General features: G+C 40.6%; 1 protein-coding gene across 5 annotated transcripts in view; it reads right to left on the bottom strand.

Moving 5' to 3' along the window:
- Positions 1–14,473, bottom strand: part of GRAMD4 (GRAM domain containing 4) — a 125,373-nt gene that overhangs the window by 74,642 nt on the left and 36,258 nt on the right. For 3 of the 5 annotated variants that reach the window (XM_075927714.1, XM_075927721.1, XM_075927727.1), the window contains exon 2: positions 8,865–9,075. In XM_075927714.1, the coding sequence (XP_075783829.1) occupies positions 8,865–9,075 (211 nt within the window). The remainder of the gene's footprint in view (positions 1–8,864; positions 9,076–14,473) is intronic. The other 2 variants (XM_075927735.1, XM_075927740.1) reach the window with 1 other exon arrangement.

Here is a 14,473-nt window from a genome sequence, read left to right as displayed (position 1 = left end):
ATTATGTAAGAAAATGTAGTATTCTCTACAGGCAGCTTGAGTCAAGTTTTAGCCCAAAAGAAATGACATTTTATGAGTTGCTGTGCAACTGCTAGCTCAATGAATTTAGTCGGCATTCAGCTTTTCAGGTCTGGGTCTAATCCTTTCAACACTGATTCCAGTGAGTAGTCCTTATTCAAGCAAGTACTCATAGTGGGGAGAACTATGTGCTCTGTTGTTTATAGCACTGGGCACTAGGTCACTGGTTCAAACCCAACATTGGTTAGTAGTAACTGAAAAAGTTACCATCTGTGATGATTTAGTGGATCGCATAAGATGATTGGTGGCCTTAATCCAGTTCCTAATGGGCAGATGTCCACATAGCTTGACATAAATTGGCTTTCCTTTTGGCAAGTTCACAAGGCAAGAATGGAACAGACACTGAACTGCCATTTTGCTCTATTCCATACAGGTCATGACACAATACAGAAGCAACTTGCACTCCCATGCTTGCACCTATTTAATTGTTTTATGAACAAGATAGTATAGTCTACAAGGCCATCAATTTGTCGTCATCTATAAACACCAAACTGAAAGTTAACAAGAATCTATATTTGTACTCCATTTTTCTCGGTTCTGCTTGGCTGAAACAATATGTATGATGGAAATAGTTCTGCACTCTGCCTTGGTATTTAATACCATAATTAACCATACACAGGTGAAGCAGCAAAATCAGGAAAAAAATATACAGAAAAACGGAATAAAAATTAAGGGCTGGTCTACACTACAAGTTAGGTTGATCCAGCTAAATTGCTGAGGGGCGGAGGAGGGGGAGGAATCACAGACAGAAATAGTTAAGCTGTCCTAATCTCTGGCATAGATAGCACTATATCAGTGGTCCCCAACCATTTGGGGTTGCCGGGCGCCAGGGGACGTGGCCGTTCGCCTGCCGGGCACCCAGGGGGCGGGGCGGGGCCCTCCCAAGCGGGGCCCCCCCCCATAGCCGCATTCCCAGGGCCGGCGCTGGTGCTCTCTCCCCCCTCTTCCCCAAGTGCCGCGCGCCCGGGGCCGGCGCTGGCGCTCTCTCCCAAGCGCCGCGCGCCCAGGGCCGGCGCTGGCGCTCTCCCCCCCCCCCTTCCCCAAGCGCCTCGCGCCCGGGGCCGGCGCTGGCGTTCTTTCCCCCTCCCCCATGCGCCATGGGGGGGGTCAATCTGCGGCACCCCTGGGGCCGGCGCTCACCGTGCGCCACGCGCCCGGAGCCGGCTCCGGCACTGCGCATGCGCCACATGTCCGGGGCCAGGCCAGCCCTGAGCACTTGGCGGGCACAGACAAATGCCCCCGCGGGCGCCATGGTGCCCGCGGGCACCGTGTTGGGGACCACAGCACTATATTAACGGAATGTTTCTTCTGTCAACCTAGCCATCACCTGTCAGAAAGGTGGATTTACTATGGTAATAGAAGAACCCCTTGCCTCTGTAGCATTTCCAGTGTAGATATAACTTTAGGACTGTGCTGTGTAATTTGTAAACAAATGTGTAAGAGGTAGTGTTCATGTTTATTTTTCATAGTCTTGCAAAACACCCCAGGGATTGATTCATGAGAATGAAGCAACGTAAGACTACATCTTTCCACGCTACCTCTGTTCTTGAAAGTACCACGAGGGAGGAGAACATACATATCTTAGTATGTAAAACAATGTCAGTAGCTCCTGGGGGAGAGAATACCATGAAAGAAAGGGAGAGGTAGGTCCTGAAACCAGCAATTCTGGTTTGCTTGACTTTTGGGTGCTAAGTTAAACACATTAATGCAGATTCCAAATACGATAATTTTTGCATACAAGTACTAATAATATAATACCTGAGGTTCACAGACATTAGATACAATGAAACATCAAAGTATCAACCACACATCTACTTTGGGACAGACACACACATCTACTTTGGGACAGACACACACACAAAAAGCAAATACAGTACAATACTGTGTTAAACATACGCTAAAACAAATAAAGTTGAAAAAGATCTGACAAGGTAATGAACCTGTTTGTGTGCTTGTTTCATGTAAATTACGATGGTTAAAAGCAGCATTTTATTCTTTTGCATAATAAGTTTCAAAGCATATTAAGTAAATGTTCACTTGGAAATTTGTGAAGGAATAACTATTACATTTCCCAAGGTGTTAACTCTGAGGTTATATTGTACTCATGTATGGTATCTAATCCCTCCAATTCACAGTCCCTGTAGTATCAATCTCAAATCATACATGTACTTATCCTCCACACCTTCATAAGGTAGAGAAGTATTTTATCCCCATTTTAAAATCTAGTATCTGAAAGCATCAGGCTTTCTTTCTTTCTTCCTGAAAAAAATCTGATTAGACATGAAAAGCACTACAGACCTTATCTTACTCAAATATTTCTGCCACTTTAGATGCAGTTTAAGGTAAGGATGTTAAAATGTGATTATCTGGCTAATTAGTAGATAAGCACCACTGTACCAGGCCGCAGCAGGCGTAGCTCCAGGAGCCAATTCCCTCCAAGAATGAGCAGTCCTGGCTTGTGCAGGCTCTGGAGCCACCCAGGCTGTAGCTTTGCATTTTAAATGTAGTAAGAGCCATTGGGCGCAGGGGAAGGAGCAGGGGGAGGGGAAGCAACTAGTCGAGTCGCCTCTTGACTATCCAATAAGCATTTGCTTATCAATAGTAGACAAGTTGACTAGTCACTAACATCCCTAGTTCAGAGTTCTATATCTATGTCTATATTTTAGAATGTGTCTATGTGTCTCTCTGCAAGTCTGTCCAGGAACTCCTAAATGGTAAGACCTAGGGCCAACAAATTTAGTATGGAGCTTCCTCTTCTACCTTAAAGCAAGGTCAGCACTTGGTTGTGCCAGAAGAACTGGAAGCTCTGGGAAAAGGGCTGTTTTCCATAACACACAAAGGGAAGGGCTGCTGTTCCAAGGGACATGAAATGAGAGTGACCACTTGGGGCAGCAAACCTGCAGGGGAGAGCTGTATGCAGTGTCCAGTGGGGGCAGCTGTACCACCAAGGGAATAAATAGCAGGGTTGGGACTCGACCATCTTGCCTACCAGCACACCAGTGAGTAGTCGTCCTTGCCCCAAATCTGGGCAGGTGGGAAAAAGAGCAGGCTCCAGGTGGACTGGGGGAGCAGGGAGTGACTGCGGGTTGAGGGGCGGATGGAGGAAAGAGCAGGACCCGGACAAGCTGCAAGAGTGGGTTGGGGGGGAGGGGGAATAACAGGCCTATGGCCCACAGCCTTCTGCACCCCACCCCCATCTCCAAGGCCCAGCCCTGAAGAACCCGGGCAATGCTGAGTAAGTCTGCTAGCTAGTCATAAGCAGGGCCAGAAACAAAAAGACTTTCATTTTTAAATATAAACTTTGCTAAACCATAGAAGGAAAATCAGAATAGCTTATTTGCATTATATAGTCAGTCTGTAAAAAACACAATCCCTTAAATAGACAAAATGCAGCAAAGCACCATTTTTGAGAACATGGAGCTGCTTGAACATAAGCATATATCCAAGTGCTTCACAGGCTGGAACAGTAGTTCTCAAAGTGTGGTCTGCAGACCACACCCATCTTGTGGGTGGACGGCTGACTCAGGGCTCTCCTTGCAGCAGGAAATCTCTGTTGGTGCACCAGCCCTGTGCCCTGCCCCCTATGAGGCTGGAGCACCAGTGCGGCTTCCTGCTGCAAGGGAGTAAGAGAGCCAGATCCGGCTTGCTAAGGAAGGATGTAGCTCCACATGCTGCCGCACCCCCTCTTTCTATCTCCGGCTGGGGGAATGGCAACACAGCAAGCTACACACCTAGAGGCTTTACCTGCTACTCCCATTGGCTGGAATCACAGTCAATGGGAGGAGGGAGGGTGCAACTACAAGCAGGAGGCGGCATGGAGCCACGTAAGCTTTGGAGAGTCCTGACAAGAGTCTTTCACTTCCCTTCCTCAGTTACTGCACAGTGTTAAACATACCTTGTGTTCCACGCCAAAGGCTACTGCATTTCAGTAGAGAATGAAAAAAAAGTGATCCCTCCCTTTCACATGACCTCTGCAATTTTTAATAGATTTTTCATAAGTGCTCAGTACTTCTTATTCTGAATGGGAACAGGGCACTGAGATTTGGGTGCTGCTGGCTAAAGCTTTTTGAGTTTCTCAGATTAAAGGCACAGAGCAATTTCAAACTGATGCATCATTGATCACATGGCTCAGTGAGAGACTCTGTGTGGGCCTCTCCTTCAGTCAAGGACAAGTCCAGAAACTCTGCTACACATAGGTTAGCCCCAAGGCTTCAGTCCCCCCCCCCCTCCTGTTTTTCACTATGGCTCCAATAGCTGAGGCAATTTGGCTTGGCTTCCTGTAGGAGCCTTTGAGAATGACCCCAAGCTTTGTAAACAGAAAGCGAATGCAGCAACACAGTGCAGCCTTTAATAAAAAATTTTTTAAAAAAGTGTGTGTTACTCAACAGGCATACAATAGTTGGAGAAATGAATTAACACAACAAAGCAGCTTAAACTTGCACAACTTACCTAAACCTCATGCAACTTTTGGCTGAATTCCTCTCAGCCTACAGGCCCCTACTCCTGGGATGGGAGAAACAAACAGCCCCTGCAGCTTTCTGTAAGCATTCGCCAGTCTTACATCCAACACGGCTGCCTACTCATCCCGTCTCAATAGACAACGTTCATTAAGGATTTATTTATTTGATGTAAGGCTAGGGCCTGATAAAAATAAATCTGCTAGACATCTGCCTAGATCCTGCTACCCATCACCCAATTAATTGCTCCCCCTATTGTTCTGTGGGTTGGAATAAGTGTTCCCTGTAACCTGTCCGACCACTCAGAAGAGATTTAAATGCTGCCCAGCAGAAGACCCACAGCAAGGTTTTTTTGTTTCTACTGGCAGTGCAAATTCGCACACGCCTTGATAGATATAAAAATTATTCCTCGCATGGATGGAAAATTTAACCAGAGTGCTGGCACTTAACAATAAAAAAAGTCTTAGAGCAGTTTTTAAACTAAGGGCTGGGGGGAAGCTAATGGATGCGGAAGAGCACATGGATCAGACAGACATCTCGTAAGGGAGGGTCTATTAATAGAGATTTTCTATGTTCTAGTAAGGAGGAGAGAATGGAAGATGATAAAGCACAGGTAAGATCAGACGAGAAATAATCAAATGAAAAAGAGTATAACATGAGAAAATGGCAGACAGATAAATAGCAACAAATTTTTAAAGTGCTTGTACACAAATACTAGAAGTCTAATTAATAAGATGAGTGAACTAGACTGCCTTGTATTAAAGGAGGATACTGATATAATAGGGAATACAGAAGCTTGGTGGAATGAGGACAATCAATGGGATACATTCATACCAGGGTACAAAATATATTGGAAGGACAGAATTGGTCATGCTGGTAGAGAAGTGGCATTAGAGTGAAAGATCATGTGGATTCAAATGTATACTTCATTTTAAATAAACCAAAATGTTCCTTAGAATCTCTATGGATAGTAATTCCTTGCGCTAATAACAATAATATAACAGAAGAGAAATAGGTAAATATAAGTGGACCACTTTGAAATAGTGACCATGATGTAATAAAATGTAATACCCCTGCGTTGGGAAAAACACCTCAGCAGCCAAACACTGTGGCATTTAATTTGAGAAAGGAGAACTACACAACGAGGAAGTTAAACAGAAACTAAAAGGCACAGTGACAAAAGTAAAATCTCTGCAAGTAGCATGGAAACGTTTCAAAGACACTATAATAGAGGCCCAACTTAAATGTCTACCACAAATTTAAAAAACACAGTAAGATATCTCAAAAAAAGTGCCACCATGGCTTAAAAATCAAGTAAAAGAAGCAGAGAGAGATGAAGGCATTGTTTAAAAAGCAGAAGTTAAATCCTAATGAGGGAAAAAAGAAAGGAGCATAAACTCTGTCAAATGAAGTGTAAAAATATAGTAAGAAAAGCCAAAAAAGTTTGAAGAACAGCTAGCCAAAACCTCAAAATGTAATAGTAAAATGTTTAAGTACATCAGAAGCAGGAACCTGCTAAACAACCAGTGGGAACACGGGACGATAAGGTCATTGTGGAGAAACTAAATGAATACTTTGCTTCAGTCTTCACAGATGAGGATGTTAGGGAGATTCCCAAACCAAAACCATTGTTTCTGGGGACAAATCTGAGGAACTATCCCAGATTGAGGTGTCACTACAGGTGCTTTTGGAACAACCTGATAAACTTAACAGTAACAAGTTATCAGGACCAGATGGCATTCTCCCAAGTGTTCTGAAAGAACTCAAATGGGAAACTGTGATATTATTAACTGTGATTTGTAAGCTATCCTTCAAATCAGCTTCTGTACCTAGTGACTGGAAGATAGCTAATGTGACGCCGATATTTAAAAAGGGCTCTAGAGATGATCCTGTAAATTACAGACCGGTAAATCTAATATCAATACTAGGCAAATTAGTTGAAACTATAGTAAAGAATAAAATTGTCAGACACATATATGAATAATTTGTTGGGGAAAGTCAACATGGTTTTCGTAAAGGGAAATGTGCCTTATTAATCTACTAGAATTCTTTAAGGGGGCCAACAAACATGTGGACAAGGGGGATTCAGTGTATATAGTGTTCTTAGATTTTCAGAAAGCCTTTGATTTTCAGAAAGCCTTTGACAAGGTCCCTCACCAAAGGCTCTTAAGTAAAGTAAATTGTCATGGGATAAGAGAGAAGGTTCTCTCATGGACTGATAACTGGTTAAAAGACAGGAAACTAAGGGTATAAATGGTAGGTTTTCAGAATGGAAAGAGGTAACTGGTGGTGTCCCCCAAAGATCCATTCTGGAACCAATCCTATTCAACCTATTTACAAATGATCTGGAGAAAGGGGTAAACAGTGAGGTGGCAAAATTTAAAGATACCAAACAGCTCAAGATAGTTAAGACCAAAACAGGCTATGAAAAGCTTCAAAGAGATCCCACCAAACTAAATGACTGGGTAACAAAATGGCAATTGAAATGTAATGTTGATAAACAAAGTAATGCACATTGGAAAAAAATAATCCCAACTATACATAGTATATGATGGGGACTTATTTAGCTATGAATGAATGAATGAATGATATATCTATTTTTCTATCTTGGAGTCATTGTAGATAGTTCTCTGAAAACATCCACTCAATGTGCAGCGGTAGCAAACATTGTTAGGACTCATTAAAAAAGGGATAGAAAATAAGACAGAATATCTTATAGCCTCTATATAAAACTATGGTGTGGCCACATAATGAAGACTGTGTACAGATGTGGTCACATCTCAAAAAAGGCATACTGGCAGTAGAAAAGGTTCAGAGAAGGGCAACAAAAAATGATTAGGGGGTTGGAACAGGTCCCATATGAAGACAGATTAAAAAGACTGGGACTTTTCATTTTAGAAAAGAGGAGATGTGGGGGTGGGGAGGGAATATGATAAAGGTCTATAAAATCATGACTGGTATGGAAAAAGTGAGTAAGGAAAAGTTATTTACTTGTTCCCAAAATGTAAAAACTAGGGGATCACCAAATGAAATTAATAGGTAGCATGTTTAAAACAAACAAAAGGAAGGCTCCCCCCCCCACACACACACACAGAGCCAACCTCTGGAACTCCTTACCAGAGCATGTTATGAAGACCAGGACTTTAATAGTGTTCAAAAAGGAACGAGATAAATTCAGAGGTTAGGTCTATCAATGGCTATTAGCCAGTATGGATAGGAATGCTGTCCACAGCCTCTGTTTGTAAGAGGCTGGAAATGGATGACAGGAGAGGGATCATTTGATCTTTCCCTGTTCTGTTCACTCCTCTCTGAGGCATATGGCACTGACCAGTGTCGGAAGACAGGATACTGGGCTAGCTGGACCTTTCTCATCTGACCCTGTATATCTGTTCTATGTTCTTCTATAAAAATACCCACATATGGAAGAAAAAAATAAGAGGGAACATAGGTTGGTACTCTATATCGAGTCGTAATCCCATTTTAATGGAGGTATCAAGGCTGGTTTAGACTTGCTGGACCCAGGACTGAAGTCCTAGCCCCACCGCCCTGGGCTGAATCCAAAGCCCAAGGACTTCAAGTTTTTTCCATCCCCCTCAGATTGGTAGTGTTCAGGCTTCTACCCCACAGCAGTAGGGCTTGGACACACTCGAGCTTCAGTCCACCTTTTAGGATCATGTAGCAATTTTTGTTGGGGGTCAGGATGCAGTGATGTTTGAAGACCCCTGATCCAGAGGTATCTTTGTTTGTAAATGTTCCATTTGATTCCCTGTAACACCCTCCTGTGATTTAGCAGTCAGAATATCATTAAGCAGGTAAATTAAGGGAAATATAATATTCACGGAAATATAATATTCACGGAAATATAATATTCACGGAATTACAAAAAGTTTTCACATTCTCCACAGTATGTTAGTTAACTGAGGGAGTCCTGGTTAATACTCTGCTACCCAACTAGTGTTGCTAACTATCACTGGCCTCCTTTCCCATGCTAACTGCATCCATAGGCTTGTCAACCCACAAAAGCCAAAAGAAGCAAGAGGGAACAGCATGAAAAAAGTTCTTACTTTATAGAACTTTATACTTTTATAATATGGACAGCAGTGGAGCATTAGAATAAATAGGCTTAAAATCCACAAACAAAAAGGAAGAACTGAAGTGCAGTTACAAAAATCTGAGCATGTTCACAACTGTGTGCCCTTTTATTTGCTTTCTTAATCCTGAAATATTATTCCAAATAAATAGAACCAGGAGAATAGCGTTAACGACTATGCTGCATTATTTTTTAAATCTGATAACAGCTTTATACATGTAGCCAGACTGAATACTTACAGGGTCTCTTAGTTCATCATTCTCTCTGAGTGACGTTCGAGGTATTTTCACCGGGATTTCATCTCCACATTCAGTGTCTGAAGCATTTGGAGACTCTGCTAAATCAAGGAACTCATCTCTTTTGTGACCTCTGAACCTTATTTTGTCTAACCTCTTTAGCATGTTCAGCACTGCACTTTTCTGTTTTACCTTAACATGACGGTTGGAGTCCCTGCAAGAAACAAAAGAAAGTGATATGCTGAAGATTATTTTTAACACACTTGCAATATACCTGAATATAAACATTCTAATTACAAATAATGCTTTTAATAATTTTTCAAGTGCTTTCTGATTCAAAAGTTATTTATAATAGAAGGAAAACTGTAATCATGCTTAGCTTTTAAAGAAGCAGTTATTTTTCAAGTATGACAATGAGCAGAGCCTGCTTTTAATCTTATCTTTCATACAATATATTTTGCAAATGTGTCTATCTGTCCATCCGTCTGGGAGTACTTTTGTTCAAGAACTCCTCCTAAACGGCAAGAGCTATCACCATCAAGTTTGCAACTGTGAAGGTTCCACCCCATGCTTTGTGAAAATTGATTTATGCATATTTATATTAATAAGTTGGAGATGCTTTCAACTAAATGCCTCGCGTAACCGATCAATTTTAATGTTACAATCTGCTGGATCTATATATCTTATTTTGGTGCACGTATCATTCTTCTGTGTAAAGTTAGAAATAGAAAGTATGGGAATGCTTATTTTAAGTGTTCTAAGGAGAGCCATTACTAGTATACACCCCTCAAACCTTAACAAGTTGGCGATCAACTTAATGACTTTTAAATAGCCTTGTTTGTCCTGCAGGTCCAAAGGTGATTGGACTAGTAAGACATGAGATCATACCAGTTGGTACTGGGATTCCATTTTGACCATGGTATTTTTCCATGTAAGGGGGTGATCTAGAACAAAGAGGAAACATCTATTTAAGAGCCCTTTTGTCTTCATCTGGCCTGGAAACTGTGAAAAGATACAAAGGGCTAGAGACACAGACCAATATGCATCTTTCTCTTTCATTGATAAAGAGGGCAAATATCTCATGAGCTTTCCTTGTGTAAAACCTTTACACAAAGACGGATTTATTTGGGGATTTGATCCCTTTTGGGGGATGGTTTCCCAGCTGCTGGCTGCAACATGGCCCTCTCAACTCTTGGAGATCCGTCGGCAGGCTGTAGGCATCCCGCTGCTTCCGGTCCCCCTGGACCTGGATGGACCTTCACCACCCAGGGAGCAGCTGCCAGCTAACACGCAGCACCCACCTACCCAGGGTCAGCCCTGGGGATCCACCAGTGAATGGAATGCACCCTCGCCCCTGCTCCGGGAAGAAGCCAGCTATCACCCCCACTCCCAAGCTCTACCTCCTCTCAACCTCTTTCCCTGACTCCTGCAATGCCACACTTTGCCGAGCTCATCCTCACCCACAACACTGACTCCTGAACTCACATATATACCCCAGTCCCCTACGCTGAGCGTCCTAAATCCCTAAGCTCCCGCCCTGACTCCTGCAACCTACACACTGCCAGCCCCCCTACCCTATAAGTCCCAAGCAACCCGGGATAAATGTTGTACCGGCTGATAATTGATGGTGACCATTCCTCACCAGGTAGGAACCTGCTAACTCAAGAGACTCACAAAAGGTTTTGTTTGTTAGGATTTTTTTGGACATTAAAAGCATGTTCTGAGGGTACAGAGACTTGTTGCTACATCTAATCAAAAAGATATACAACTCCACTGAATAGCTGAGGTCACATTTTTCAAGAGACACACAAATCACAGCAAGAAAATGTAAATGTACTGACCCCAAAGCTACCAAAGTATTACTCAAGGACTAGATAGATTTACTGAAGAAATCTACTAAATGGCCAAATGAAAACAAAGACCTCATCAAAATTAAAAATACTGAACAGAAGCAGTGACCTATATTCATCTATGCAAGCAGTTATCAGATCCATCTCTTAAACCATCACTGCTATCTGACCCATGCAGCCTTGCTGAGACACTTCTCTTTTACTTCTCCAAGGGGTTTGAAAGGAATTACTCAACCTATTATTTTTAAAAAACATTTTATTTAATGAAGCATGGCACTAGAAATGGAACGGAGCAAGATATACAGTTAAGAGTTTGTAATAAATGGAATAGTTTGAAAACCATATTAACATATTAACAAGTTGTGAATTCAGTCTTCCATCAGAAATAAAAATGTAAATTAATTACTATCCACAACATTAAAATAATGTCTTATACTTCAAAATGCAGATGGAAAAATTAATATCTGAGATTTAACTCTTTTGCTATTTCAGTTTTTATGCCAGCTAAAGTTAAAACAAAAAAAAAAATCTACCTATTACACACAAGGTATTTTCTTTGGGGAAGAGGTTGATTTTTCAGAGAGCTCAGCTTAAATCTTAAAACAGATTCAATTATTTGAGGCAGAAAAGCATGAGAGTTCAAAAGAAGCTGTTGAACAGGATGCAGTTTCATTCACAAAACCAAAAATACGTATATTTGCTGCCTATCAAGATACTGGAGCAGAGCAGACTTGCTGGCCCACTCCTCTATGTCATGCATAAGCCTGAATAATTGCCTTTCCCACTCCCATGATAAACAACCTGTCTTCAGAATCTCTAGTCATAACTGGAGTCCCCACACTTCTCATGTAGAAGTCATGCCAATTTTCTTCCACAATTTGATCTGAGGAAGTGGGTCTGGCCCACGAAAGCTCATCACCTAATAAACCATCTTGTTAGTCTTTAAAGTGCTACATAGTCCTGTTTTTTGTTTCTGCATAATACAAGTTATCCTTCTTTGCTATCCAACCAGTTTTCCTTTACCTGTCTTGCCTCTGCTGTTACTCTCAATAATGATACACTGCTTGTTCTATCCTTAAACTTCATATTCTAACACTAGGTTAGTTCATATTGGGAATACAAATTAGAGAAAGTGTCCAGCTGTGGGATTGGCCCACTTTTCAAAGTTGCAACGGCCTGAAACAATCCTTGTTCTCCCAGCATAGCACCTCAGCTAAAAGACTGGCCTGACCAAAGTAGATGTGAAGTGTTAGAAGGCATATAGTTTATATAATGGACAAAGTCTTTAGTATGTCATAAGACTAATGACACAGATGTAAATCCGAAAGTGACAAAAAAAATTCACAGTAATTGCTTTCCACAGTCTATACGACAATCTATTAAGCAAATATGAGTGGGGGAGGGCACAGCAGGCAAAGGAGAGGTAAGAAATGCATTTAACAAGCTTCATCTGATGATAAAAACAAGTTTTTTCCAAGATAAGGCTTCCAGGTCAAGAACCATTGCTACACTAGTTTCATGCACCTGTTTTGAGCACACAATGAGTTTGAAGACCAAGCCTTTGACAAAAATATTTTCTTTGCATCAGATAGTGGCATGATAACAGTAAACTATTTAAATGCAGATTTTTGTATTAGGTATACAATAGAACTTCAAAGAGTTACAAATTGACAGCTCATTTGGAGGGGGAAGTACCTAACCAGTAAGCAGCAGAAACAAAAAACAAGTAAATACAGTACAGTACTGTGTTAAATATAAACTATTACAAATAAATGGAAAGTTTTAAAAAGATTTGATAAGGTAAGGAAAATTTCTGTGCTTGTTTAAACGAAGATGATTAAAAGCAGCATTTTTCTTCTGTGTGGTAAAATCTGAAAGCTGAATTAAGACAATGTTCAGCTGTAAACTTTTGAAAAACCACAATAATGTTTTCTTCAGAGTTATGAACATTTCAGACTTACAAACAACATCCATCCCCGAGATGTTTGTATTTGAGGTGCCAATGTATTTAAAATATAGTCCAATTGCTTAATACCCACCTTTAATTGTTATCAACTATAGTTTTGAAAATGTAAGACATTTTAGAAGTAAAACACTAACAAACTTGCTCTGCTTATCATAAAAAGTCTTCAATTTAAATTTTAGCTGAAAAATAGGTAAGACAGAAAAAACACTGACAATGACCTAAACAGCTCCTTCAGGCAGATTAAAAAGAAAAGAAAATACTTGTGTCATCTTCCTATTTTTCAAGGAAAGTGGTACTAATCAGAAGAGTTAAATAGATTTGCCAAATGTTTCAAACTCCATGAGTTTTTCTGTCTGTATTATACTGCTTCTAGTTATTCATTCCACATAAATTAATATTGAGTTTTTCAAATTTATCAGCTTTAATGCATTTTGAAACATAAAATGCTCAAACCCAAAAGATGGAGATCTAGTTTACCTGAAATTATACAGTTTAAATTAGGGATGTTAGAGTATAGTTCAGAAAACGATTAACCAATAAGCCTACACTTACTGGTTAATCCTATCGACCACAGTTAAACCATGGAATAAGGTGCCTTGGGAGGTTGTGGAATCTCCATCTCTGGAGATATTTAAGAGCAGGTTAAATAGACATCTACTAGGGATGGTCTAACGGTACTGGGTCCTGCCAATATTTACTCAAAATATTTTTTAATTTAAATATAAATTTAAGGTACTTTTAAATTTTGTATATGATACATAACTTGTTTTGTTAAAATAAAAAAAGTATAGACCATGGTCAGTCACATTTCTGTGAAAATTTCAGATACTTTGTAAGTTTGAGATTTTGCATAAACATATAATTATTCGTACAATTGCAAAAAATTGACATATGATATAAAATTAATATACATTTTGTGATTTTATTTGGAAATAAATAAATAAAAACCAAAACATTAACAAAATATCCCCCTCCACTGCCCCAGAGCCAGGCACTCCCATATCCCCATTCTAACACAATTTCCACAGACCGGATCCAACCCATGGGTCCTTTTGCCTCTCTGATCTACATGCTTTGTTAGTCTTTAAAGTACTACAGTATTAGACTGTTTCGTTGCTTTTTTTTTTTTAGTTTTTCCTGTTACAGACCAACTCAGCTACCCCTTTGAAGCTTATAAAAAAGGTTCTATACTATTCTATTCCTTTTTGCCTCCCTGTTTCCTTTGGTGAGTTGGGCAGGCAGAAATTTTGGTAAAAATGTATCAGACATACACACAGTGTCTGCTCTACCTCAGCTGGTGCTGGATAATCAGAGCCTCAATTCTAAAGGAGTTGACATTACTGAAATGATAGATCACCCCACATTTTGTTGCAGATTTTTCATCTCCCAGTCATAGCAGAGACTTGGGATTAACGTGGCTCTCTCAACTAAAAGTCTTATACATGTTCGGATGTTGTGATTGTGAACATCTGGAGAGGCAGTGTTCTCTGGGCAAAGTTGGCCTTGAATCTTGATATCTATGGCTTCACTTGAATGGCTTCTGTGAAATTTGGAAGAGCAGCTCAGAGAGACCTCTCTCCTTTACTTAAGGATAAAATCTCATGGCAGCCTGAAGGAAAAAGTCCTCATGGCAGACAGAAAGCCACGCTTACAGGGTATCCTCAGCCTTAGGCTACTTATTGTTTCAAGTGCCTTCAAGAAAGCGAGGGTATATGTTGTGCGTTAGTTTTATATAAAAGTTTTTCAGGGTATTATTTTAACAGGTAAATTAATTTCTTACATTGATAACTCGTTTT

The sequence above is a fragment of the Pelodiscus sinensis genome, chromosome 1 (genome assembly GCF_049634645.1).
Source record: "Pelodiscus sinensis isolate JC-2024 chromosome 1, ASM4963464v1, whole genome shotgun sequence".
Classification (NCBI taxonomy): domain Eukaryota; kingdom Metazoa; phylum Chordata; order Testudines; family Trionychidae; genus Pelodiscus; species Pelodiscus sinensis.
The sequence above is the reverse complement of the archived record's forward strand: the minus strand, read 5'-3'. Positions and strand labels throughout refer to the sequence as shown.